Source organism: Protomyctophum bolini (assembly GCF_963924005.1).
Source record: "Protomyctophum bolini genome assembly, chromosome: 8".
Taxonomy (NCBI): Eukaryota; Metazoa; Chordata; class Actinopteri; order Myctophiformes; family Myctophidae; genus Protomyctophum; species Protomyctophum bolini.
This window is the reverse complement of record NC_137869.1, coordinates 21,061,842-21,087,462: the sequence shown is the minus strand read 5'-3', so window position 1 is coordinate 21,087,462 and position 25,621 is coordinate 21,061,842. Positions and strand designations below refer to the sequence as shown.

The 25,621-nt window shown below is 44.3% G+C and overlaps 1 protein-coding gene across 1 annotated transcript in view; it reads left to right on the top strand.

The window, feature by feature from the left end:
* Nucleotides 1-25,621, top strand: part of cpamd8 (C3 and PZP like alpha-2-macroglobulin domain containing 8) — an 83,005-nt gene that overhangs the window by 14,847 nt on the left and 42,537 nt on the right. Inside the window, exons 12-29 of the mRNA XM_080771212.1 lie at nt 457-627; nt 1,769-1,897; nt 2,433-2,634; nt 2,922-3,097; nt 4,654-4,803; nt 5,073-5,234; nt 6,381-6,523; nt 7,691-7,753; nt 11,070-11,301; nt 12,569-12,722; nt 13,785-13,915; nt 14,354-14,405; nt 15,674-15,797; nt 16,181-16,355; nt 21,463-21,531; nt 21,626-21,782; nt 21,969-22,145; nt 24,692-24,773. Of these exons, the coding sequence (XP_080627338.1) occupies nt 457-627; nt 1,769-1,897; nt 2,433-2,634; nt 2,922-3,097; nt 4,654-4,803; nt 5,073-5,234; nt 6,381-6,523; nt 7,691-7,753; nt 11,070-11,301; nt 12,569-12,722; nt 13,785-13,915; nt 14,354-14,405; nt 15,674-15,797; nt 16,181-16,355; nt 21,463-21,531; nt 21,626-21,782; nt 21,969-22,145; nt 24,692-24,773 (2,549 nt within the window). The remainder of the gene's footprint in view (nt 1-456; nt 628-1,768; nt 1,898-2,432; nt 2,635-2,921; nt 3,098-4,653; nt 4,804-5,072; nt 5,235-6,380; nt 6,524-7,690; nt 7,754-11,069; nt 11,302-12,568; nt 12,723-13,784; nt 13,916-14,353; nt 14,406-15,673; nt 15,798-16,180; nt 16,356-21,462; nt 21,532-21,625; nt 21,783-21,968; nt 22,146-24,691; nt 24,774-25,621) is intronic.

Below are 25,621 nucleotides of genomic sequence, written 5' to 3'. Positions count from 1 at the left end.
TCAGACCCGTCGGTGCTGTTGGGGTGTCAGACTATTGGAGTAGTGGGACTGTTGGTTGTCAGACTATTGCCTGTCGGACTATTGGTTATCGGACTATTGGCTGTTGGACTATTGGTTGTCGGACTATTGGCTGTCGGACTATTGGAGTAGTGGGACTGTTGGTTGTCGGACTATTGGAGTAGTGGGACTGTTGGTTGTCGGACTATTGGCTGTCGGACTATTGGAGTAGTGGGACTGTTGGTTGTCGGACTATTGGCTGTCGGACTATTGGCTGTCGGACTATTTGTTGTCGGACTATTGGATGTCGGACTATTGGCTCTCGGACTTCGCCTCTGCAAGCTCAAAAGTGCTCGGAAGGGTGTTCAAATATGATAATTTAACTGCGTTATATGACATGCCCAGAATTAAGGATGCTAGGCTTCATATGGTTAACACACTCTTTACCCCCGGGCGGAGATCGAGGTGACCTACCCAGATGGGAGCCCAGCCGACGGAGTGCACGTGCGCGTCAAGGCAGAGCTGACCCCGAAGGACAACGTCTACACGAGCGAGCTGATCTCCAAGGACGGTCAGGCGACCTTCGAGATCCCCTCCATCCCGACCGCTGCCCAGTACGTCTGGCTGGAGGTCAGTGGTGGCTCTGCGGCCTGGGATGGGCTGACATACGTTCCTAATGAAGTCATGGGTTGTAATAATAGTTTTTCCCCTTTCGTTATTGTTGGGGTATTTGAAAAGTACATTTGCACATACAGTACATGGAATTTTTGTTGCAGGTTGCAGCCAAAATATTTTTCTATTCCTAATTCTTTTAACTATCTACACAAAGTACACATATTTGAAGAAAAATACTTTTACTCTATTAGGTAACCTATATGATTACTTTTAATCATGTCACTCATTCTAGACTGACGCATCTAGACTAATGCAGACTGGTCTTGCTGAGGGTCCAGCTGATACTCTCACCTCTGTAGTCTCAGTTACAGCCGATAAATTGGGGACTTGAACTAAGTTTATGCTAATTTAGTTTAAAACTGCCATAATGAAAGTGCCCTTCTCTGTCTTAACCACATATATCTTGTGTAAAGAATAGTATTTACCAGGAGTGGGGTTTGAACGCCTTAACCACTCGGCCATCCTGGTGACAAATGCATTAAGTAATACCTGTTTTACTTGTGGTCAGCATATGTGTTGACCATTAATGGAGATAGGGCGTTCTCATAGTTGCTGCCCCCTCCCTTTGGAACTCACTCCCAGCTGACATCAAAGAACCCCCCCCCCCACCCTCTTCAGACTTGCATTCCCCAGTCCCCACCTAATTCTAATCCCCTTTTTTGCCTTTTAATTTTAATGATTTAGTTTGCATTGTTTTTTGCCTTTTAACTAGTTAATTCTCTTAATAAATGTGTTTGTTTTGTAAAGTACCAAGGAAACTGCTATATAAATTGGAAGTATTTGTACATGGGGTATATAAAAGGGACACAGACAGACTTGCCCCAAGCCTTGTTCCAATCACTCAAATCTATCCCATCCTTATGTACGCCTTGCATGCAGTGTCGCTCGCCTCAACCTGGTGCTTCGCTCGCATCTCTAGAGAGTGTTGGAAAGAAGGAGTGTCAAGGGGTCACCAACACAATGGAAAAAGCAATTAAAGATGGGATTCAACTAAGGAATGCATTTCAGGTTCTGCTTTCCATCCGACATGACTGACTGAATGTCACGTTGACTTTATATCAATGCTCTGTTGTGTCTGTGCCCGGCGCTGCTGCAGACCAAGGTGATTTCCATTGACGGCCAGCCAGCTGGAGACCAATACCTGCCCAGCTATCTGTCCATCAGCAGCTGGTATTCTCCCAGCAAATGTCACATCCAGATCCAGAGCCTCAGCTCACCGCTCAAGGTAAGCTCCACCACCCCCTTCTTCTTCTGTGGTACGATGTGGTATGTATAATTTGCAATTATTTGTTACAGAAACAAAATTAGGTTTATGTATATTTAAGGTATTTGTTACATCTGCCATCTGCAATTTGTGTTTCAAAAGCATAAAAGGCAAACAGAAACTAAAGGTCATTTTGATTCATGTACATGCAAATTTTTAAAAATTTAAAAATCGTTAATCCCAATTATTTTTTACAATAATCATCAACTAAAATGCCATGATCGGTAATAACGCTAGTTTTACTCAGTGTTTATTATGATTATGATGCTTCTGCTTCAAATGTGACCTCTCAGTCTCAGACACATCATCTAAAGACACCGCACAAATACATCGAATCAAAATGGGGGTCTTTGAAAAAAAATTAAGGTTGAGAATCACTGATCTATCTTGCTACATAATACACGTCATCGCAGCAAAAGAACCAATCATCGTAATTTGACGACTTTAATTACTTTGATTTGCCATTTGTCCACGTGTGTTACAAATGATGTGTAAGGTGGGCCAGGAAGCAGAGGTTGCCCTGAAGTCCACCTGCCCCTGCAACTTCACCCTGCACTACGAGGTGGCGTCCAGGGGAAACATCGTCCTGTCGGGCCAGCAACACGCCAACGTCTCCGCAGCTTCACAGCGAGGAAAGAGGGCAGCGGTCACCTTTGACAAGAACGTCCACACCACAACCCAGCCCCCCCCGGCCTCGGGTCAGTATAAGAGGGTTCAAGGCTCAGTGTCTCAGCGGTTCCGGTATGGTCTTTACCGCAGCTGCTAGTTTCCAACCGACACACTTGTCATTCTCACGCCCAATGCCCACATTGTGTCATTTCCAAATGTACTTGGACTAATCTATGCGTGTTCTTCATATGAGGTATGGTCTGGCTCCTTGTTGGTGCATTGCTCCTTAGGTACAGTGAGAAAAGTCAAAATGCTCCTCAGACCCCACATTGAGAACCAATGTCACACCATATCGCCTTCACCTTCTGTCCGCTAGGTGCCGGAGGCTCCTCACCTCAAGCTGAGATGGACACCTGTGTGTCGTACCTCCGCTTCCCTGTCCGTCACGTCATGGCGCCCCTCAGCCGCCTGCTTGTCTACTACGTGAGGGAGAGTGGCGAGGGCGTCACGGACAGCCTGCAGCTCCCCGTCCAACCCAGCTTCGAGAACAAGGTATGCAGTGGTAAAACACTGGCAAGAAGACTGGATGTAATTGACGCCATGTGTATCTAAAGCCTCAATATTTTAACATTATGTGTAACACCAATTTGTGGGATTCTATGTGAGCCTGGTGACAGTGTGTACAAGAAATGTGGTAAGGTTTCTTTCCAGCGGTGTGCAAGATTAGATTCAGACACACAGATGGACAGACAGACCCTCTTACAGACGGCTAAGCCTGTTTCATAAACCACGTCAAGTAGTATTTTGGACATTCTTCAGAATCTGATTCACGGAATCAGTGCGGAAACGGTTCCACTCTAATACTCTGTAACTTTACAGGAATGTGTTAAGGGATATCATGAGCAACCCCCAGCAGCATACAGGAAATCAATATAACATATGCCATACAATGCATTCATTTTGGAGACACATGTCCATCTGTAGTATCTGTAAACAAACAGCTGTGTTGGCCTGGGAGAGTTTCCCAGTTCCTGTCTGCATTAGGCAGAGTTAACTCCCTGAAGTATTTACGGCTCCCTAGTATGCTATTATGACTGTGTGTGTGTGTGTGTGTGTGTGTGTGTGTGTGTGTGTGTGTGTGTGTGTGTGTGTGTGTGTGTGCGGTGCATTGCGCGCACACACAATGCATCGTAAAAAGTGAGTTATTTTATCCACTTGTACAAATGTAACCAAGTGGACCCTTGAGTGAAGACTTGATGAGGCAGAGGTCGTGCGGGGAGATAAGCGGGGTCATGACAGTAGTGGTGAAAGGAGGCCAGCGGAACCCAATAATGGGGCTAATTTGTGGCCCTGCACGCTGTTGAGAACTGTTTTTGAAGTGAGAAAGTTTATGGCCGACTCTCACCCACCATCTTCCTTCTCTCTAGGTTCTCTTTCAAAGACCTGTAGTTTTCGACCCTGTGTTCTGTTGGCCTCACACGGCCATGTAGTGCATGATTTGAATGGATTGATCATCAAGCTGCATCTTTACGCACCTCGGCTGTTTCTACAGTGTGCCTTTGCAAAAGGCGAGCTGTCTGTGACTGTGTGTGTGTGTGCGCGTGCGTGCCATGTCTGTCTGTCTGTCTATCCGTCCGTCCATATCTCCGGAGTTCATCTCGCAAACTGGACCAATCCGTGCCGAACCTTTTTATGCACAGTAGGCCCAGAAGTACCTCCACAATTCTTTCCTCAATATAATGGATCAAAGTCAAAGGTGTTGTGATCACATTTGGAGTCATATGTCATATAGATAGACTATGTTGTTTAGATTTTTTGTTATCAGTAACAGTATGTCACAGTATGCATCTGTTTTTCCCCTTTTAGTATATCATTGCTGTTGGGTGGAAACCAAAACTGTTTCTTGTCAGGATTCAAATCTCGAAATAGAATAAAACTTTTTTGCTACTTGCGTATGCATACACTGGTATGGTGAAGTAGAATTCATATACGAAAAAACATAAAAAGTTTAAATATGGACATAAGAGGTTTCCGCCCGGCAGCAACGCTATAGTACAGCTTATGATAATGAATGTATTGTGTTATATACTGTATTGGTTGGTTCCCAGGTTTCTGTGTCTGTGTCTGCCAATGAGTCCATGCCAGGAGACCCAGTGAGCCTTCGCCTCCGAGCAGCCAAGGGTTCTTGTGTATGTGTGGCGACAGTGGACAAGAGTCTCTACCTCCTAAAACCTGACTTCCAGCTTAGTCCAGACAAGGTTGGTTCTTTTACTAACAAAACAGATATTGCTGAATTCAGTTCTAACTGCAAAACTTCTTAAACTGGGCCATGAGCTCTGGAGATGTCCAGCAGTTTCTTTTCACAATTATCGCAATTATGCTATATTAAAATTGCCTAGTGGGAGTAGTGGCAATTGCCTCATGAGGACATTTTCAGGTCCCCATGAGGGAGAGGTATGGATTTCGAAGGATATTATGAATACAAACGTGTGCGTGTGTGTGCGTGTGTGTTTCCGTCATTGGGCAGGTGTTCAAAGAGCTTGCAGACTTTGACGTGTCGGACGCGTTTGGCGTTCCCAAAGACGACGGACACTTCTGGTGGCCTGGGCTGTCGTCCAGACGACGGAGACGGTCTTCCGTGTTCCCCTGGCACTGGGACATCACTAAAGACGCCCGCTTTGCATTCACGGTGAGAGACAAACGTCCTCTGAACGTCTGAAGGCTGTGTCAGTTAGTCAGCAATATAGTATAGTAGAAATAGACATTGTGAGGACAATGTTCTTGGTCTTCATGAGACTCGAGAAATGGTTGTTTGAATGTATAATAGTCACACCCATTGTGAAGTGAGCGGTGGGGCCAAACGCATTCCAATATAGGAGCAGTTCTGAAGAATTACATCCCTGATCTCATTAGTTGCGACCAAAGGTCACAGTTAACTGGAATCGTGCATTTCCCGTCAGTGTGTGTGTGGTTGGTTGGATGGTTGGTTGGTCGAGCACGTGACATCACGTGACATCATCAGGGATGATGCACGTGCCCAGGAGGTGGCGTAACCGTCTGGGCACCCGACTGGTAATCCAGTCGCAGTGTGCCGCGGGTTCGACTCCCGAGCCCGACACGGCCTTTACTGCATGTCTTCCCCCATCTCTCTCCCGTTTCCTGTCAGCCTACTGTCTGTCCCTTCAAAAAACCAATAAAAGGCGTAAGCCACAAAAAAAAAAAAAGAAAAAAAAAAGAAAAAAGGGATGATGCACGTGACATCATCTGGGATGGAGCACGTGACATCACGTGACATCATCAGAGATGGACATCCCTTATGTCATCAATATTAAGCCCATATATGGAGATCCCTGATGTCATCAATATTGGCCAGAAACTCTATATCTGACCTCAAACCCTTAGATCTCCATATATCTTCGATGTCTCCCTTTTGACTGATACCTGTCCATTCACAATTTCACACTCTTGATAATGATCTTAGTAAGATCTTACCCCCCCATACCAAAGCACCAGCGATCGCCCAGTAGTCTGCTGTCACCCAGGCGGATGCATGAACGCGAAAGAAGGTCTTTTGACCTTGCACTTTGACATTCAATAAAAAGCTCTTGAACCAGCAAGTGGCAGTGTGCGGGTCTCCCTCCTTCTCCTACACGTTTGCTGCTTTATCGCCTACACACCTGCTGTTAAGTAAGTTGAGTGTGGGGAAGTCTTCTCTTCAATAAAATAGCATTCATGAAATTGCCTAATTGTTGATGTCGTAGTAATACAAAGTAAACGTGTGTGTGTGTGTGTGTGTGTGTGTGTGTGGGTGTGGGTGTGTGTGCGCGTGCTATAGGAAACAGGCCTGGTGGTGATGACAGACATGGTGAGTCTGAACCACCGGCAGAGTGGTGGAATGTACACAGACGAGGCCGTCCCTGCCTTCCAGCCACACACCTCCACCTTGGTGGCTGCCATGCACCCTCGCCCTGCGCCAAGGTAGTACCATGTGTTCTTACATAGAACCCTCGCCCTGTGACCATGTACCGTGTGTTTTACATAGAGCCCCTGTCCTGTGACCATGTACCGTGTGTTTTACATAGAACCCTCGCCCTGTGACCAGGTAGTACCATGTGTTCTTACATAGAACCCTCGCCCTGTGACCATGTACCGTGTGTTTTACATAGAACCCTCGCCCTGTGACCAGGTAGTACCGTGTGTTTTACATCGAACCCTCGCCCTGTGACCATGTACCGTGTGTTTTACATAGAACCCTCGCCCTGTGACCATGTACCGTGTGTTTTTACATAGAACCCTCGCCCTGTGACCAGGTAGTACCGTGTGTTTTTACATAGAACCCTCGCCCTGTGACCAGGTACCGTTTGTTTTTACATAGAGCCCCTGTCCTGTGACCATGTACTGTGTGTTTTTACATAGAATCCTCGCCCTGTGACCAGGTACCGTGTGTTTTTACATAGAGCCCCTGTCCTGTGACCATGTACCGTGTGTTTTTACATAGAGCCCCTGTCCTGTGACCATGTACCGTGTGTTTTTACATAGAGCCCCTGTCCTGTGACCATGCACTGTGTGTTTTTACATAGAACCCTCGCCCTGTGACCAGGTACCATGTGTTTTTACATACAGTGACGATATGTCCGGATGTTATGTTGAGATTTGGTTTACTAAATGTTGTATCCTCTGTTATTCATATGTCAAGTCATACTTTTTGAACCTTGCATCTGTACCGTGAAACTTGCTATGCTTCACAAAAGTTTAAGTTGGGGGCGTGTCGACAGCAGCTAAATTAAGCAAATCAAAAAAATAAGTTACAAATAATAAATATGCATGATGAAATCACCCTGATCAATAGTTGTTTTACAGAGGTTAAATCAGGTCTGTGAACCACGAAGTGGAAAAAGGCAGAGGGAAAACAAGACAAAAAGAATTAGGGCTCTGGGGTTGCTAGTATAGTTTGGGCCTTTGTTCCTTCATGCCACAAATAGCTTTCATTCTAGGGATGAACATTAAACACATGGTGCGACTTAGAGGATGTCGGTGTGGATTACGGAATAATACATTTTCCAATTATGGTGTTCTCTTTATTGTGGGCAGAGCTCGCAGCTGATGGCCTTTTATTGATGTCAGCTTGTGTTTCTTCGGTTGCAGGGCAGAGAAGCGCAGGCGGACTTTCTTCCCTGAGACGTGGATATGGCACTGTGTCAACGTCAGGTATGTGAGTTTCCTTTGTGCGTGTACACACACACACACACACACACACGCACGCACGCACGCGCACGCACGCGCACGCACGCACGCGCGCGCGCGTGTTTGTTGTATTTGTGAATTTCTGAAATGCATGAATGCGTGCACGCCTCTACTTGCAGTGCATTCTCGTGTTTGTGTCTACGTCGTACATATGTGTGTGCTTTCTTATGTCTTTCACATAAGGGGTAGACGGTATGTGAGCTACAGAGGCTTTCAGATACTAAAATGGTCCTGGTTTAACCAATTAAACTCTATATTAGCTGACCGGGGTCCCCCAGGGCCATATCCCAGGCCCGCTCCTTTTATCCCGAAAATGGTAAATGGTGCATTTATATAGCACTTTATCCAAAGCGCTTTACATAGATTGTGCATTACATTCATCCATTCACACACACTTTCTTACACTGATGGCAGAGGAAACCATGCACGGCACCAACCTGCACATCGGGAGCAATTAGGGGTTCAGCGTCTTGTTCAAGGACACTTCGATACTACTAACTCTGGGGGAGCCCGGGTTCGAACTGGGAACCTCACGGTTCCCATCTGGCTGTTCTACCTGCCACTCTACCCTGGAGCCACTGACGCCTGTCACAATGCGTTGCAGCACCACATGTTGCCAGCTTATACAGTAGATCTGCTATTTTCACCCAATGTTCACCCCAGAATAGGGACGCTAGGTTTCTATCAATTATACATACCATCACTTGAATTCATCGAGATTGTCTTGTTTTTGTTGCATTCCTAAGCCAATAATTTGATGACCGACGGAGTGTCCTACTGACTGATGACCCGCCATCAAATTATTGGATCTGGAATGTGTCAAATCTCTTTCATTAGAGAAACCTGGAGAGGAGAGGAGAGGACAGGAGAGGAGAGGAGAGAGGGTTTCGTTAGAGCTGAAAAAGACAAGCCGTTTTAATAGCGAGACTGGATATATATTCCAGATATCTGTAGTTCAGTTCTTCCTAGTCATAACTAACGTTTCAGATATCCACAATGACATTCCTCTTATCCACAACTGTCATTTAAGATATCCATGGCATTCGTCCTATCCATGCCATTCCATAACGTCATTCTTCCTAGGAGAAATTACTATCACTTTTGCCATTCATGTGTATTGAGCTTTTAGTTTCAGATATCCATAACTGCATTCTGGATATATACAATCCACATTCTGGATATCTACAATTGAATTCTTACTAGTTGAAACTACCATTTCATATATCCAAAATTAAAAAAACATTCCAGACATCCATCATTTTTATTATGGATTATTTTGTACAAAAATACATTGTGACTAGTAGAAATCTAACTATGGATGGACACATTTCATATTATGACTAGTACAAATGTAGTTTTGTATATCTGAAATGGCAGTTTGTCCTAGTAAGAATTGCATTGATATCTGAAATGGTATATTCTCCTAGTAAGAATTCAATTATGGATATCCAGAATGTTGATTTTAGATATCCAGAATGCAGTTACGGATATCTGAAACTAAATGCTCCATACACATGAATGGCAAAGGAAGAATGAGGTTATGGATATATGAAATGATAGTTGTTGATAGGAGGAATGATATCTGACAGAGTAAGAATGTTACTATGAATATCTTTAATTACAATTATGACTAGTGAGAATGTGGTTTTGACTAGGAGAAACGTGGTTTTGGATGTCTTAAACAAATGATAGATAGGAGGGTGGTTCGATTAAAAGTTTTAAACAGCTTGCCATAATATGAGATGTGGTGGAGAAAGTTTGGAGGAGAGGGGAAGGAATGGCGAGGAGAGAGAGAAGAGAAAGAGAGAGAGAAGGGAGAGGAGAGAAAGAGAGAGAAGAAGGGAGAGGAGAGAAAGAGAGAGAAGGGAGAGGAGAGAAAGAGAGAGAAGGGAGAGGAGAGAAAGAGAGAGAAGGGAGAGGAGAGAAAGAGGGAGAGAAGGGAGAGGAGAGAAAGAGAGAGAAGGGAGAGGAGAGAGAAGGAAGGAAGGGAGAGGAGAGAAAGAGAGAGAAGCTGCACCGAGGTGCTGTAAAAGACACCGAGATGAAAGGAGGAGCGGTGGGAAGGAAAGTGCGGAGTAGCGTTTGGGAGGAGAGGTACGGCAGGAAGCACGGAGGTGTGAGTGAGCCGTATGTGTAAAGTGGCATATTCCGTTCCAGCGGCATCCAGTATTCCCTCCCAGTGGTGTGTGAATGTGCCTCATTTAAACTGGCCAATCTTGGAAGAGCCTCACTTTCTCAACAGCTCCCTCCATTCATTTTCAGCCAATATAAATGAAATGCCCATAGATTTCCATAATGCTTGATACCCTTGGACAACACTTTTGCACTGCCTAATTTCCGATGCAGTCCAAAAGCTTTGATTTCACTTATTGAGTGTGGGGGTTATTTTTTTTTGGGGGGGGATTTTGATCAAAAGGGCGAGGGTGTGCATGCAATTTTTCACGTTTTATTATGCCCTGTGAAAGTCTGCCAAGACCAACATGAAATATATGTTGCCAATGATGATCTCAGACTCGCTTCATTCACGGAGATAGATTGGGTCAACACCTGCCTGTTCTTCGCACCTATCCATTATAAAGTGTTTATAATGGTTATATTGGCACAGGTGTTGGTGTTGACACAGGTGTTTCCTATATAAAAACTCAACTGGAACTGTTTTGTCAATCCGCTCTCTAAGTTGTCTATGGCCTCTTCCTTGCCATTGCTAGTGCCGAATAGAAGCATGGAGTTTTGCGTCTCTCCGTATCATACTGTAACTTAGACATTTATCTCTGCGTGTTGATTTTGACAGCACATTTTGATTTAGTTTTCTTCTTGTCTTGTCTTGTCCGTTTTAGTCATAGAAAGGGTTTAGTTTTAGTCGACTAAATATCATAAGGTTTTAGTCAACTAAATCTATGGTTGATTTTGTCTACATAAAAATATTTCGGCAGGACTGCCCTTGATGCCGTCGTAATGCCTGATTTTACACTTGGTCTTGTAAAAGAAACAATCTACAAGCTATGTGAGCTTGTAGCTTTGCTATTTTCAGAGCGCAACGCCCAAGCGCAACCAAACGTAAAATGACTTGTCTTTTAGTTCTACTGGATCTCTTCTCCACTAGTCCCTCCCTAACATTTTAGTCTAGTTTTTATCTGTTGATTAAATTATCAATATATTTAGTCTTTGTTTTAGTCATCATAGCTTAATTTACCTTTCGTCAGTGAAACAAGGTAGCCGGCAGAACATTTTTCGTCATATAGTTTCAGTCGACGGAATGAACACTGTAAATCTCTGGCAGCTCCGAAACGGGCGAAGCGGAGCTGCGGCTGGACGTGCCGGACTCCATCACCACCTGGGTGACGGAGGCCGTGGCTATGTCGGAGGAGGCGGGGCTGGGCTTGGCCAGGAAGGTGGAGCTTCGCACCTTCAAGGCGTTCTTCGTGGACTTCACGTTGCCATACAGCGTGATCCGAGGGGAGCAGACCAAGGTCCCTCTCACCGTCTACAACTACATGAGCACCTGTGCTGAGGTGAGGACACAGGGCCTATTATAGCTATTATACTATAGTAACTGTCTACAACCAGTGGTGGGAAAAAAAGTATTAAATTGTTTGCCTACCTTAGTTTCTAGTTTTGAACCTTTTAAGTTAACTTTTTAACTAGTTTATTTCTCTAATAAAACTGTTTTTATTTTGTTCTGTAAAGCGACTTTGGGTACCTTGAAAGGGCTATATAAATTATATACGTATTATTATTATTATTACTTAAGTAGAAGTATCAATACAGCAATGTAGAAACACTCCATTACAAGTAAAAGTGCATAATTCAAAATGAACTTGAGTAAAAGTACAAAAGTATTGGTATCAAAATATACTTAAACTACCAAATGTACCAAAAGTACTATATCATTTTTATATGCTGTATTTCTTTGGAAAATAACCAATCTATAAGCTGCATCGCAACACATTGTGAGCTTCGTATGAATTTGGAACAATATTGCATGACAACTTGAGTGCTGAGTTCTATCTAAGGACTAGCTAGTTGCTATCTTAGCTAGTTGCCCCTGTTGATGATTTAGTACAGTTGTACACCCCACCCTGACGAAGGTAAAGAAATACCTTATATGCATTGTGAGGGTTCACAAGTCCACATTAAACACAGCTCGTGCATCGTACTTTCGAACGGGGAAACCATGAGGTAAGTCGAGAAAGCGTGTTTCTCTGCTTAGTTCAAGACCTTTAAGTTGTGCTCTGGCCCTACGCTTCACAGCCATGACATCATGGGGTTCACAGATGAGCCCTCGGCTGTTAAATGGGCTGTGCGTGTGCTGCCCGAAATGTCATGTTAGGTGATTATGCGAGCCAGCGTAGCCCGCCCTTTGATGTCCACCCCGGCAACATGTGATTCCTATATTTTCCGCTAAGTTATTTACGACTTTTGGCGCGTGTATAAAGAACAGCGGAGAGAGATCCGACTGCGTGTACTGAGCCGCTCTGTGAACACGGGATGATGAGCGGAACCTAATCCTTTAGGGAGCTCAAGAAGAATGAGTCAGTCGGCATGGAAAAAATTCACAATGTGATTTAGAAATTACCCCCAAATGCTTGTAAGATCTTTGACGAGGTCACGCTATATGAGGCAGAGGAGTGCCTGGGCAGTTATGACGGCATCCTGTCAGAGAATATCCTTTCTGCTGGCGGTGATCTAGTTTCTCTCATCTCTTGCCCACTTGTCTCCTCTCCTCTCCTCTCCTCTCCTCTCCTCTCCTCTCCTCTCCTCTCCTCTCCTCTCCTCTAGGTCCATGTTAAAGTCACTGTTCCCAAGGGTATCAAGTTTGTTGGCCACCCTGGGAAGCACCATCTGACCAGGAAGAAGTGTGTGGCTCCTGGAGAAGCCACGCCCACATCCATAGTGCTGTCCTTCACAGAACTGGGCGCCGCCAACATCACAGGTACCAGCAGGGCAAACCTACAGAGGCCGAGAGGACACCTTTTTGTTTGTTTTAGTTTTGTTCCAAAATGAAAGATCAACTTTCAGATCACACTAGTTGTGTGAAGTGATTATGATTTTACTTAATGAATTTGATCACAGCGTTCGATCTATCTTTTAGCATATTATTGGCAGGCTTTTAGCCTAATTCTTACCACTAAAGTTCTCAAGTGTGGGCCACGAGAATAACGCAACATTATTTGAATTCTTAAGTGGCACGTCCCGTTTCAAAACAGTGGAAGCCTTTCAGCAGGTGTGCCGTCCACTCTGTAATGCCTTTGTGAAAAGGGCAAGCCTTTGGCTCAGGAGTGCTGCTCTGGCCAAGGAGCCGAGCTGTGTGTGATCTGCTCTCCCACCCTAAGGTCTGAGTTGCACACAGTCCCTTCCACAGTGCGTTTGAGAACAAAACAGGGCCAGCAGTGGGGGAGCATTCAGAGCCTTGCTGTGACACTCAGTGGCATGTTGATGAGTTTGCGGGTCACTGGCGGTCAATGGGCCCCCTGCGGTCCCCTGGCCCCTGGTCTTTCCCTCTCACTACACACACACAAAGAGACGCCACTGGCACAGCGCCACGCTCTCCAAAGTGCAAGGGAACGTGGAGTCCTCTTAAGAGCATGTTTGTGTTGTGTAATGTGTACGTTGCTGACAGATGTACAGAGCGCAGTGCCCGTCATAATCATGCTGTGTGGTTATGATTGCTTCAGCTTTGCAAGCAGTCACAATGTTGTCTTGAAATACCTCCATTCTTTATAGCTGTAATGCATTATGCTCATAATGTCCCTGTTGTCCCAACATTTCTTTTGACACAATAAATATAATTTAAATTGGCATTGGCATCTTTGCGCTTCAAGCTAGTGGAACATACTCTGTGGCCAAAACAGTAATGCCCCAACAAAAGAAGTAACAAACCATGTCCCTTGGGTGGTTGTGTGCCTGTGTGGTTCAGAAAAGCAGCAGGAGTAGTATTAGGTAAACATGAAAAGAAAAGCCATTTTATCCGTTTTATCTTCGTTTGCGTCAACAGCCCGTGCCATTGCCTACAGTGAACCAAGCTGCTGTTCTGACGGGTTCCAGACTGGCAAAACAGGCAACGACGTGGACGACAGAAGGACCCCCACCGGTCTGGACTTTGTCCGCAGGAGTGTGCTGGTGGAGGTGAGGAAAGTCTGGAGGCCACAGAATGGAGAACGCTCATTTAGGTTTTTATTGAAGTTATATTCTATTGAAGGATTATTACACCATGTGCTTTAGGACATGGAAACGCAGTCTACATAGTTATTCAAGAAGGAAAACAAAGCAAGATAATGTATTCAGATAACACTCACTTCTAACAATGTTACTTATTAACATAACAACACTAATGGATTTTGGTTGATTTTAATCTATCAATTTCTTTCTTTCTTATCCTCTCTCTTTGTCGCTATATGTTTGGTCTATGTCTGTCTGTCTGTCACTTTCTCACACGCTCTCTCTCTCTCTCTCTCTCTCTCTCTCTCTCTCTCTCTCTCTCTCTCTCTCTCTCTCTCTCTCTCTCTCTCTCTCTCTCTCTCTCTCTCTTTGTCTCTCTTCCTCTCTCTTTCTCTATGGCTGCAGCCAGAAGGCCTACCCAGGGAATACACCTATAGTGTCTTCTTCTGTCCTAATGGTCAGTATAGTCTCTTTTCATTCTTATTGTTATTCAGCATTGTTTTTTGTCAGGTGAAACCTGACATACAACAGGCCCGTTTTTATTAGAGACCTAGTCATGATTGACTGCCCCCTAAGCCAATGGTATAGTCATAAACGCTGCCTAAGTCAATGGGAGTCTGCACCACTCGTGTAGCCAATCACGTAGTAGCGACCTAGTCATGATTGGCTGCCTCCTAAGCCCTGCCCCTGCACCATGGACAGCAGGAAAGCCACAACAAAACGTCGGAAACTAACGCAAACAACGGCCACGAGGTTGTGACACACAAACATACACGTTACATAAACATTTAATAAATAATAATAATATGGGGGGGGACAGATGCACAACGGACACCACGCTTGTTTCACCTGACAAATATGACCATGTCATCATTTCTTGTTTTTATTATTAATGGGTTATTTGGACACTTACAGTAACAACCTATCGTATCACTTAAATCATAGTTTTCCTTGATTTCTTTCTCCTGCATATTTAGGATTGCTGAGCACACTCTTAAATATAATTGTACTGCTATCACCTTGAACTTTTGTTGTACAATGTATATTACAATTCAGATCCAGCACTATTGCTAGAACTCTAGCCCTGGCTATGCCAAAGTAACGATTTAGTGGGTTCCAGGGGGTCCCCAGCCAAATGGGTTAATATATATCAGATTCAGTGTAGAATTAAGCAATATTACACGAGCGGGTGTGGGTTAACGTGCTTATTGCCATGACAGTGTCAATAAGTGTCAGTGTCAGACAGGAACGAGACTAAGTAAAGTTCCGCAAGCATCACTGTGGCAATAATCACGTTAAACCACACCCTCAAGTGTAATATTGCAATTCTACAACAGTTACCCTTAAAACTAAGAAAATCACTGAATTTTTTTTTATTTTTAATGACAGATGTAGTCACTACGACCACAAATGTCCCAAGAAACTAGCTAGCCTAGCCACCGAGTTTGCTAGCGCTCTGGGGAGAACAGAGCAGCTGAATTATTTGTTTTGATTAGGTGGTGAATGGCGCTGGTTTAATCCATGGCTAGAAGCCGTTTCAACCAATCAGATTGCTTCCTCGAAACGACCTGTTGTAGAATTCTGAATATTTAGCGGAATATTTAACACTGCCTCAAGAGACTAGGGGGTCCCTGGCTCAAAATACTTTTGGATGGGGGTCCTCGACCAATTTAATGCGGGGGTACCTGATAAAAATTTGAGAACCACTTCATTTTGCATTGTCAGAGCGGATCCACATCTCTACGCCCAACAAGTATGAATACCAGTATGTAAAGAAGCCTGGCAAGATGAGCCACTTCCAGGTGGCAGTGAAGACCCACAATGATGCCCACTTCGCCCTCTCTGCAAGGTTCGGACATTTTCATTGTTTTTCTTTCTTATTTGTTTACTTTTGATTTGTTTTTGGAAGCTTGTATGTATTTATTTTTGTTATAAATATATTAGTTTTAGTTATAGCTCTTATCCTTTTGCTATTTTTGCTATATTTAACGTTTTTGTAAGCCTTGTTTTTGAGCAGCGCCAGCCACTCCAACATTTAACCAATGACCGAGTGTGTTTGGGTGTCTATTCCAGCACACTGTGTCTGGTAGTCTATTTCAGTCACGTAACGATTACGTAATCCAAGGCACCGCTCACTTCACATTGGGTGTGATTACTTAATTTTTTCCGTTAACTTACTTTGCTATTTTGTTATTTTTCATGAATGATTAACCCTGCCTCTGTCTCTGCCAGTCCCCATGACAGTGCTGAGCTGCTGGAGATCGTGCTGGGCGGCAGGCAGAACAGCCGCTCCTGGATCTCCGTAGGGAAGATGGGCGAGCCCCTGGTGACCACCCCGACGCCGGGCATCCTGTCCTGGGACGAGTTCCGCAGCTTCTGGATCAGCTGGAAAGGGGGCGTGGTGCAGGTAAAAACCAAGCTCAATTCGGAGATGGTGTCGTTATCTTAATACCAGGGGGTCATCATCATATTGGCTTGTGGTGGACATATTTTTTGCCACGGACATACAGAACAATAATAATACCAGAAACACATAAATAGATATTCCTGAATAACAGGTCTGTTCCATTTGAACAGAGTTACAGGGGTCCTTGCAAATAAAACATTTGAGAACCACTAGTACTAGACTACTAGTGGACTCCTAATGTGCCAGAGTGTCATAATACATAATTGCCATAGTTATTCTGGAGACTTGACATTCAGTAAGTGGGTGTTACGAGTAAGACGCGCGAACGCGGGAAGCGAACGCAGATCGTAAATTGCAATAACAATTAGAATAAATTACGAATTAGTGCGAACAAACAAATCACTGGCCCCTTTTGTGCCCATATATGGAGCTGAGTGGACCTGGCCCCTTTTGTGCCCATATATGGAGCTGAGTGGACCTGGCCCCTTTTGTACCCATATATGGAGCTGAGTGATTGCTGATGCAACACACTCCATATTTGGATAGCGGGACAGACAGACACACGGACACACGGACACACAGACATGATCTGCTAGGTCTCATAGTAAGTGCTCACTGCGTTCGCAATGATCAAAATAAGAACATTATAATGGTGTGTGAAACAGAAAATCAAAGATTTGCCACGTTCAAGACCAAGTCTTTGCCACGGACACATTAGTCCGTGTACGGACATGTTGGTGAACCCTGTCTTATACACTCTGTGTAGGACAGGTGCTGGGATAAAGAGGCAGAAATCAACGAGAGGTGAAATATCTGCACACTGAACCATAGTTCCCAAACAAATTCACATTTCAACCTTACAGGTCTTCATCAGGCGAATTCATCAGTCATTCCGCCTGATGAAAACAAGGTGGTTGAATAGGATAATGTCATGATCCGATGCTCTATAGACAACCCCGTAGTATGTTTTCAACTGGTGAGATGGCTTAGTTACACGGTCCACTCAGTGTTAGTTAGTTACACAGTCCACACGGTCCACTCAGTGTTAGTTAGTTACACAGTCCACACAGTCCACTCAGTGTTAGTTAGTTACACAGTCCACTCAGTGTTAGTTAGTTACACAGTCCACTCAGTGTTAGTTACACAGTCCACTAAGTGTTAGTTAGTTACACGGTCCACACGGTCCACTCAGTGTTAGTTAGTTACACAGTCCACACAGTCACTCAGTGTTAGTTAGTTACACAGTCCACACGGTCCACTCAGTGTTAGTTAGTTACACAGTCCACACAGTCCACTCAGTGTTAGTTAGTTACACAGTCCACTCAGTGTTAGTTAGTTACACAGTCCACTCAGTGTTAGTTAGTTACACAGTCCACTAAGTGTTAGTTAGTTACACGGTCCACACGGTCCACTCAGTGTTAGTTAGTTACACAGTCCACACAGTCCACTCAGTGTTAGTTAGTTACACAGTCCACACAGTCCACTCAGTGTTAGTTAGTTACACGGTCCACTCAGTGTTAGTTAGTTACATGGTCCACACAGTCCACTCAGTGTTAGTTAGTTACACAGTCCACACAGTCCACTCAGTGTTAGTTAGTTACACGGTCCACAATGGAGCAATATGGAGCTGAGTGGACCTGGCCCCTTTTGTACCCATATATGGAGCTGAGTGATTGCTGATGCAACACACTCCATATTTGGATAGCGGGACAGACAGACACACGGACACACGGACACACAGACATGATCTGCTAGGTCTCATAGTAAGTGCTCACTGCGTTCGCAATGATCAAAATAAGAACATTATAATGGTGTGTGAAACAGAAAATCAAAGATTTGCCACGTTCAAGACCAAGTCTTTGCCACGGACACATTAGTCCGTGTACGGACATGTTGGTGAACCCTGTCTTATACACTCTGTGTAGGACAGGTGCTGGGATAAAGAGGCAGAAATCAACGAGAGGTGAAATATCTGCACACTGAACCATAGTTCCCAAACAAATTCACATTTCAACCTTACAGGTCTTCATCAGGCGAATTCATCAGTCATTCCGCCTGATGAAAACAAGGTGGTTGAATAGGATAATGTCATGATCCGATGCTCTATAGACAACCCCGTAGTATGTTTTCAACTGGTGAGATGGCTTAGTTACACGGTCCACTCAGTGTTAGTTAGTTACACAGTCCACACGGTCCACTCAGTGTTAGTTAGTTACACAGTCCACACAGTCCACTCAGTGTTAGTTAGTTACACAGTCCACTCAGTGTTAGTTAGTTACACAGTCCACTCAGTGTTAGTTACACAGTCCACTAAGTGTTAGTTAGTTACACGGTCCACACGGTCCACTCAGTGTTAGTTAGTTACACAGTCCACACAGTCACTCAGTGTTAGTTAGTTACACAGTCCACACGGTCCACTCAGTGTTAGTTAGTTACACAGTCCACACAGTCCACTCAGTGTTAGTTAGTTACACAGTCCACTCAGTGTTAGTTAGTTACACAGTCCACTCAGTGTTAGTTAGTTACACAGTCCACTAAGTGTTAGTTAGTTACACGGTCCACACAGTCCACTCAGTGTTAGTTAGTTACACAGTCCACACAGTCCACTCAGTGTTAGTTAGTTACACAGTCCACACAGTCCACTCAGTGTTAGTTAGTTACACGGTCCACTCAGTGTTAGTTAGTTACATGGTCCACACAGTCCACTCAGTGTTAGTTAGTTACACAGTCCACACAGTCCACTCAGTGTTAGTTAGTTACACGGTCCACTCAGTGTTAGTTAGTTACACAGTCCACTCAGTGTTAGTTAGTTACACGGTCCACTCAGTGTTAGTTAGTTACACGGTCCACTCAGTGTTAGTTAGTTACACGGTCCACACAGTGTTAGTTAGTTACACAGTCCACTCAGTGTTAGTTAGTTACACAGTCCACACAGTCCACTCAGTGTTAGTTAGTTACACAGTCCACTCAGTGTTAGTTAGTTACACGGTCCACTCAGTGTTAGTTAGTTACACAGTCCACTCAGTGTTAGTTAGTTACACGGTCCACTCAGTGTTAGTTAGTTACACAGTCCACATGGTCCACTCAGAGCATGGCGTCAATGCAACAAGAGCTGCATGAAGAGTCATACATACTGTATCATACATGTAGCAAAATGCTCAGTGTTCATTGAACTCTGAACTGTGGCCGTACAGGTCAAATCTTTACACCTTGAGGGCTGTATTTTGCGTGTCTTAAGTACCAAGTCTTATTCCCTAACTTGGCAACTCAGAATAGCCAAATGGCATTGATCACGCCTCCAGGTCTTTAGTTTACTCAAGTTAGGGAATAAGACCTGGTACTTAAGACACGCAAAATACAGCCCTTAGAGTTCAATCAACACTTGACTTTACTGTGTACAGGGTGGTTTAGAGAATCACGCATGCACGCGCACGCACACACACACACACACACACACACACACACACACACACACACACACACACACACACACACACACAGTGGATTCTACATGAGTGTAAACCCATTAAAACAATAGCAGATCTACAAGCTCCCTGGTACGATAAATCTGCTCTTCAAAAAAATGTATCTTGAAAATGTTGAACATTTTTGAATAACGAAAACGTTAGAGAACTACAGATTTTAGAAGGTATTTGTAGAATGGGCCTCGGGTCAGAGAGTGCACAAACGACACTGTCGGGATCCACACCTGGAGTCACGGTGGATAAGGGAAGTGCGGCGCCATGTGGTCGAAAACGAACGCACAGCATATGGATGGAGGGAAGGTCCGGCATTAGGGAGGGTGTTTGGCTTAGCGGCTGGATGTTCATTCACTCTTTAGGAGGGGAAAGTGAGAGAGACTGGGCAGGCCACAGGGTCTGTGTGTTAAGAGGACTGGCGCCACTTTTACTGGCGTGCCTGCCTGTGAGGTCACGCTTAACGGGGCTGATGTCAGCGAGGACACTTACTGATCCGTGGCCTGGTGTTCGCATGGCGCTCGCTGGCGGCCACTCTGGCCCCAGCATTAGCCTCGCACCATTCACCAAAGGGACTAATTAAAAGCCCGCTCTTGAGCACCGTATATTACGGCCCAATAGGATTCATTTATTTTCTTAGGGGACTGATTGCGTTGTTTCTTTTTTCCTTTTTTTCGGGGGCTGGACAGGGCTGGGTCGTGCATGGTCTTTGGTTTAACGTGATTACCAAATGAAACCCTAAATACACGAGAGGAAATGCGCTCTGAATGGGCCTGTGTACTGTGCGTGTGTGTGTGAGTGAATCAGAGTAGCGTCGCCAACACTTGGCAGATGGACATTATTAGTGCCCCATGCAGTATGGGGCAATCCAAAAACGGCACCAGTTGCTCTTTAACCACATGAACCCTAGCATCCCTATTCTAGGGTTAGTTTAGTTAGCCTTCCTGTGCATGAGGTTATAGATCGGCTATTTTCGAGAGATTTGGTGTAGAGGGAAAAAAGGGCAGACCAAGTATAGAGCATTCATTTACTACGTATAGAGGTTTTAAGTGGTTAAGCAGGCCCAGTGCTTTATATTTTATTGTTTCACACTTTCACAGTCACAGGTCATTTCTCCTGAAGCATGAAGACACTGGAGCAGCTGGGTCATATAAAAAAGGCTTAAATGTCCAAGCCGCTCCAGTGTCCTCTCCTTTTTCGCTGCTGTAATGTCCCGTTTTTGTCTGTGGTTGCACCGGATCTGCCTTGTTTTGGTATTCCTCTTCTTTGCATGAAGAGACATAAATGTATGATAAAAGGGAAGCTATATACCAACGCGCCTCCAGCCTGAAACGGCTAGTCCGGTGCATCACAGGAACAGGCACAATAGTTGCAGAAGAACAGCCACGGAGAAGCAGCTCAGACAGTTTAAGCCTTTTTTATCCAGGTGCTAGTATAAATAATAAATGACTGACGTTTTATCTTCCTCAGAGTCATATACATTTATGTTTGTGTCTGCAGAGAAAGTAAATACTACAATGCACCATAAAATGACTGAATTATGTTTATGTCACAGAAGTCTTCTTCCCCCCTTATTAAATGAATTTCTGTTTTCAAAAGTGTCTAACCTTATGTGTGCATTTTTGCTATAGGTTGGCCATGGTGTGCAACCATCCAACGAGTCCCTGATTCTCCAGTGGGCGGGGCCCCTTCCTGGCCAGGTTGGACTCTTTGTGGTATATGTTCACTGATGACCTTCATTTCCCCTTGAAGACCCATCCATCAATAATGCTGTCACTCTTTCATGTTGTACAGGTTCGCCACATAGGCTTCTCCACTGGCTGGGGTTCAGTCGGGGAGTTTAAGATCTGGAGGAAGGAGGACTCTGATGAAAACCACAACGAGGCATTCACCCTGGGGGTCCCTCACAACGTGGTACCAGGATCGGAGAGGGCCACTGCATCCATGATCGGTACAATAGTGTTTGTGAATGAGTGTACAGAAGAGGTCATAGTTATGCTATCCTCCCAATCCTTTACATTAGAGTTGCAGTGTTTTTCTTTTCTTTTTTTTCTTTTCTTTTTGTCTTAAATGTGTTTTTAACTGTGTTCCTGTGTCCCTGTGCTTGCGTGACGTGCGTTTACATTCGTGACAACAGGTGATGTAATGGGGCCAACCCTCAACAACCTAGACAAGCTGCTCAGACTGCCATTCGGCTGTGGAGAGCAGAACATGATCCACTTTGCCCCCAACGTCTTTGTCCTGAAGTACCTGCAGAAGACCAGACAGCTGAGCCCAGAGGTGGAGAACGAGGCCACCGACTACCTGCTGCAAGGTAGCTAGAGCCCTGCCACGATATAAGCTTACCGTAGTTTTGTACTTCGTCTGTTTTGTATTTGTCTATGGAGATAAGATTACTCTAATAGACCCCCCCCAGGTGTGATAGCCTTGCCCTGTCTATCAACCGGGCCTTCCCTGTGTATTTTTGGTTTCTTCCTGAAAGCAGAAAGCCTTTGAGTCAAAAGGCCCAATTGAAATACACTGCTTTAGTGATACACTATCAGCCCCTCCCCTTATTATCATACAGCTGTGGCGTGGCTTAAGTTCAGGTGGGTGGTCCTAAGGTGAAAACCAGGTATCTTTGGTGTGTAATCAGGAGCATCTTTGGGCTGCAGTCACACATAAGAGACACGTGTCTTCTCTGTGTCTCGTGTCTCCTCTGTGTAGCACTTGTCTTAGAATGAATAGAGACGGCACCGGATTTCTCCTCCCATCCACTTGCATTAAGTTGCTCAAAAGCGCATGAGGCGATTTCACTCCTCCTTCCGGGTAGGAACAGAGTGCATTCTGGGATGGATTGGGCCCAAACACATGAACGCGCTGCCGTTGACTATCATTGCATGCAAACAGCGTTCACGTGTTATCATGAACGAACGTGCGCAATGATAGTCAACGGACCAGCGCGTTCATGTGTTTGGGCCAGCGCTGCAATACCAAATTCGGCCACTATGTCCATTTCGCCTCAGGGTTTCCTCCGGGTGCCGTCTCTATTCATATATACTCTAGTCTAAGGTGTAGCACAGTGGTTCCCAAAGTGACAAATAGCCAGGGGTTTTTTTTTCTTTCTTTTTTTGCCAGTGAATTATGGTATGTGTGATATTTGAGCTTACCATAAGCACAGTAATCCTTAATCATATTCCATCATTCAAGGGCCTTTGGATAGAAATGAAACAGACTCCATGCAGTCACTTTCAGCTAGAGTGCTGCAGCAGAGGCTGAGTGTCAGTGACTGTGACCAGCTGATGGTCATTAGCGCTTAATTAATGCATCAAGGAAGTCAATTATGTTTCTGCACTGTCAAATAGGTCTACATCTATTCTAAAATATATTCTTAAATAAATGTTGTGAAAATGCGTTGAGACTTTCATTGAAAGGTTTTAATACAAATAGTTCCAATCGCATCTAAATGTAAGGTTGCAAATAATGCTTATCGGTGTTGCGAGAATGTGGGGTACCTGGGAAAATAATCTTCAATGGGAGGCTCTTGGTTTGACGAGACAACCTTGTTTGATGGCTGCCCTTGAAGTGTGCTATGTCCGTTCCACTGATCCAAGCCGGGACACGATTGATTCATTGATCATTAGATTGTGTCACTGCACCTTCAGCGAATGGTCTTGCTTACACTCACTGTTAACATATATGCAGCACTTCCTGTTCCAAATATCAGTGAGAAACTTACAGCATAGCAGAAGTAACGAGGAGACTCGTTATGTGTCAGGACTTTCAAAATTTCAAAACTACCATCCGCATCAGGAATCCAGGATGTGGTAATAATAATAATACTTACTTTCATTTCGGGAAGTGAGAACATTCCCTAATTGCTGGCAAGTGATACACCTTTACTGGAAAATGATGGATTAAAGTTTATCTTGGATTTTGGACTTGTTTGTAGAATTGTAGATGTCTTGACAGAGGACCCTGTGGCTTGGCTGGGTTTGACTGTTTTTTTGGAACACATCCCTGGACACTGCTACTGGGATCCCCGCCCAACCCAGTCTCCTCTCTGTGCTCTGACTTACCCAGCCTGGGTCCCACCCCTTCGCCTGTGTTTTCCCATGCCCAGGTCAAGCATGTCTTCTTGAACAACCATGCAGCTACACTCACTAGAAATCTTCAGTAGCCTTTCCCTGTTTAAAGTGGCTTTAAAGCTCCACTCCAAGACTGTTTGAACTCCGTCGGGAGAGGGAGACAATTGACATAAAAAATGTAGGTAGCTATAAAATTAAAGTCTGTTGGATGTTCTTTGATGCAAGGTCTGGCTTCACACTTATAATTTAGTAAAGGAAGTGGGGCAATCTGAGCCTTCACAAACCATAAAAGAAAGGTTAAAGCAATATACAATCTACAATCCACAACCACAAGGTTCCCGGTTCGATCCCGGGCTTGGAGAGTTGTTTGTGACACAAGGACAGCTGTAGTTGGAGGTGAGATATGTTGTCTTTGTGGTTAAAACCTGGTGAGGTTCAGAGGTTGTCCTAACAGGTATTTAGGGATACAGGCAGAACTGTTCCTGTTTCTTTAACTCTGATGCCTGGTGTCATAGCAGCTAGAGGTTTCCACTAATGGATGAATAAATATATATATGTAGCAGGATCTCATTGTATTCACTCATTCTGTTAGGATTTCTTCACTGGTCTTAACAATAATAAAATGTGAATCTAGTTACCAACCAAAAGCTAATAATTTACTCAGTTAAAATGTCAAAAGAGGTTCTTCTGACTCATTTAGATTCAACAAGTGGAGAAACGTTTTGAAGCCTGACCTTACTTTTCTGCCATACTTGCTCAGCATCCCTGGTCTCTTTCCCAACCTTTCTCTCAGGATATCAGAGACAGCTGACCTACAAAAGGCAGGACGGGTCCTACAGTGCCTTTGGAGAGAGGGATTCCTCGGGCAGTATGTGGTAAGTGTGGTAAAGTATGTATGTCTCCATTAAGACCAGAAAAACAGTTTTCTGAAAAACATGTTTCTATGTCAGTGGTTCTCAAACCTTTTCATGTGGAGCCCCACAATTATATATATTTGGCCGCTGACCCCCATCTCAAAATGTGTTGTTCCAGGGAACCCCCAGAAGCAAATATTTGAGTTAAAAACGTTAACTGTGAAAGAATATATATTCAAAGATTTGCACACATTTTCAATAGCAGATCTACAAGCTTGCTATTTTTCAACAGTAAAGTAATGGTTAAAGTGGTTAAAAGCTACAAATGCCTTCTAAACCTGCAGTAGTTATTTCAAGATTTTTCTAAAATGTTCAGAAATAAGTTAGATGTAGAAGCTCAACATGTCCTGATGTTTTCTCTGCCTGTGCGGCACTGTACCTGATCAGTACTTACGAGGGCAAATACTTATCAGCAGAGTACATTGTCACTGTGATCGGTGGAGTGGAGTCTTCAGTTTGGAAGCATTGCTAGCCAATACAATAACATTTTTATCAGCATCACTGTGCGTTGGGCTCAAATTAATACATTCCTGTTGCTGAGTTTAAAATCAGGTAGTTTTTCCTCTGTGAGTGTTTATTTTATGTTTACTATCCCTGGGGCCGGCAGGCAGCCATAACTATCTCATAATGTTTAGAAAAGTGAAATGAGACTCTCAATGAGGGGCCCCAGTGTTCCATGCCTCGCACATTCAGGCTCGATCGCAGCATGCATACCTCTGGTTGATTTATTAGCCGAGGTGGGTATTATGATATTTAATAGAGCTGATACTGTGAAACAGCAGGTTACATAAACCGCAGAGAATCATAAA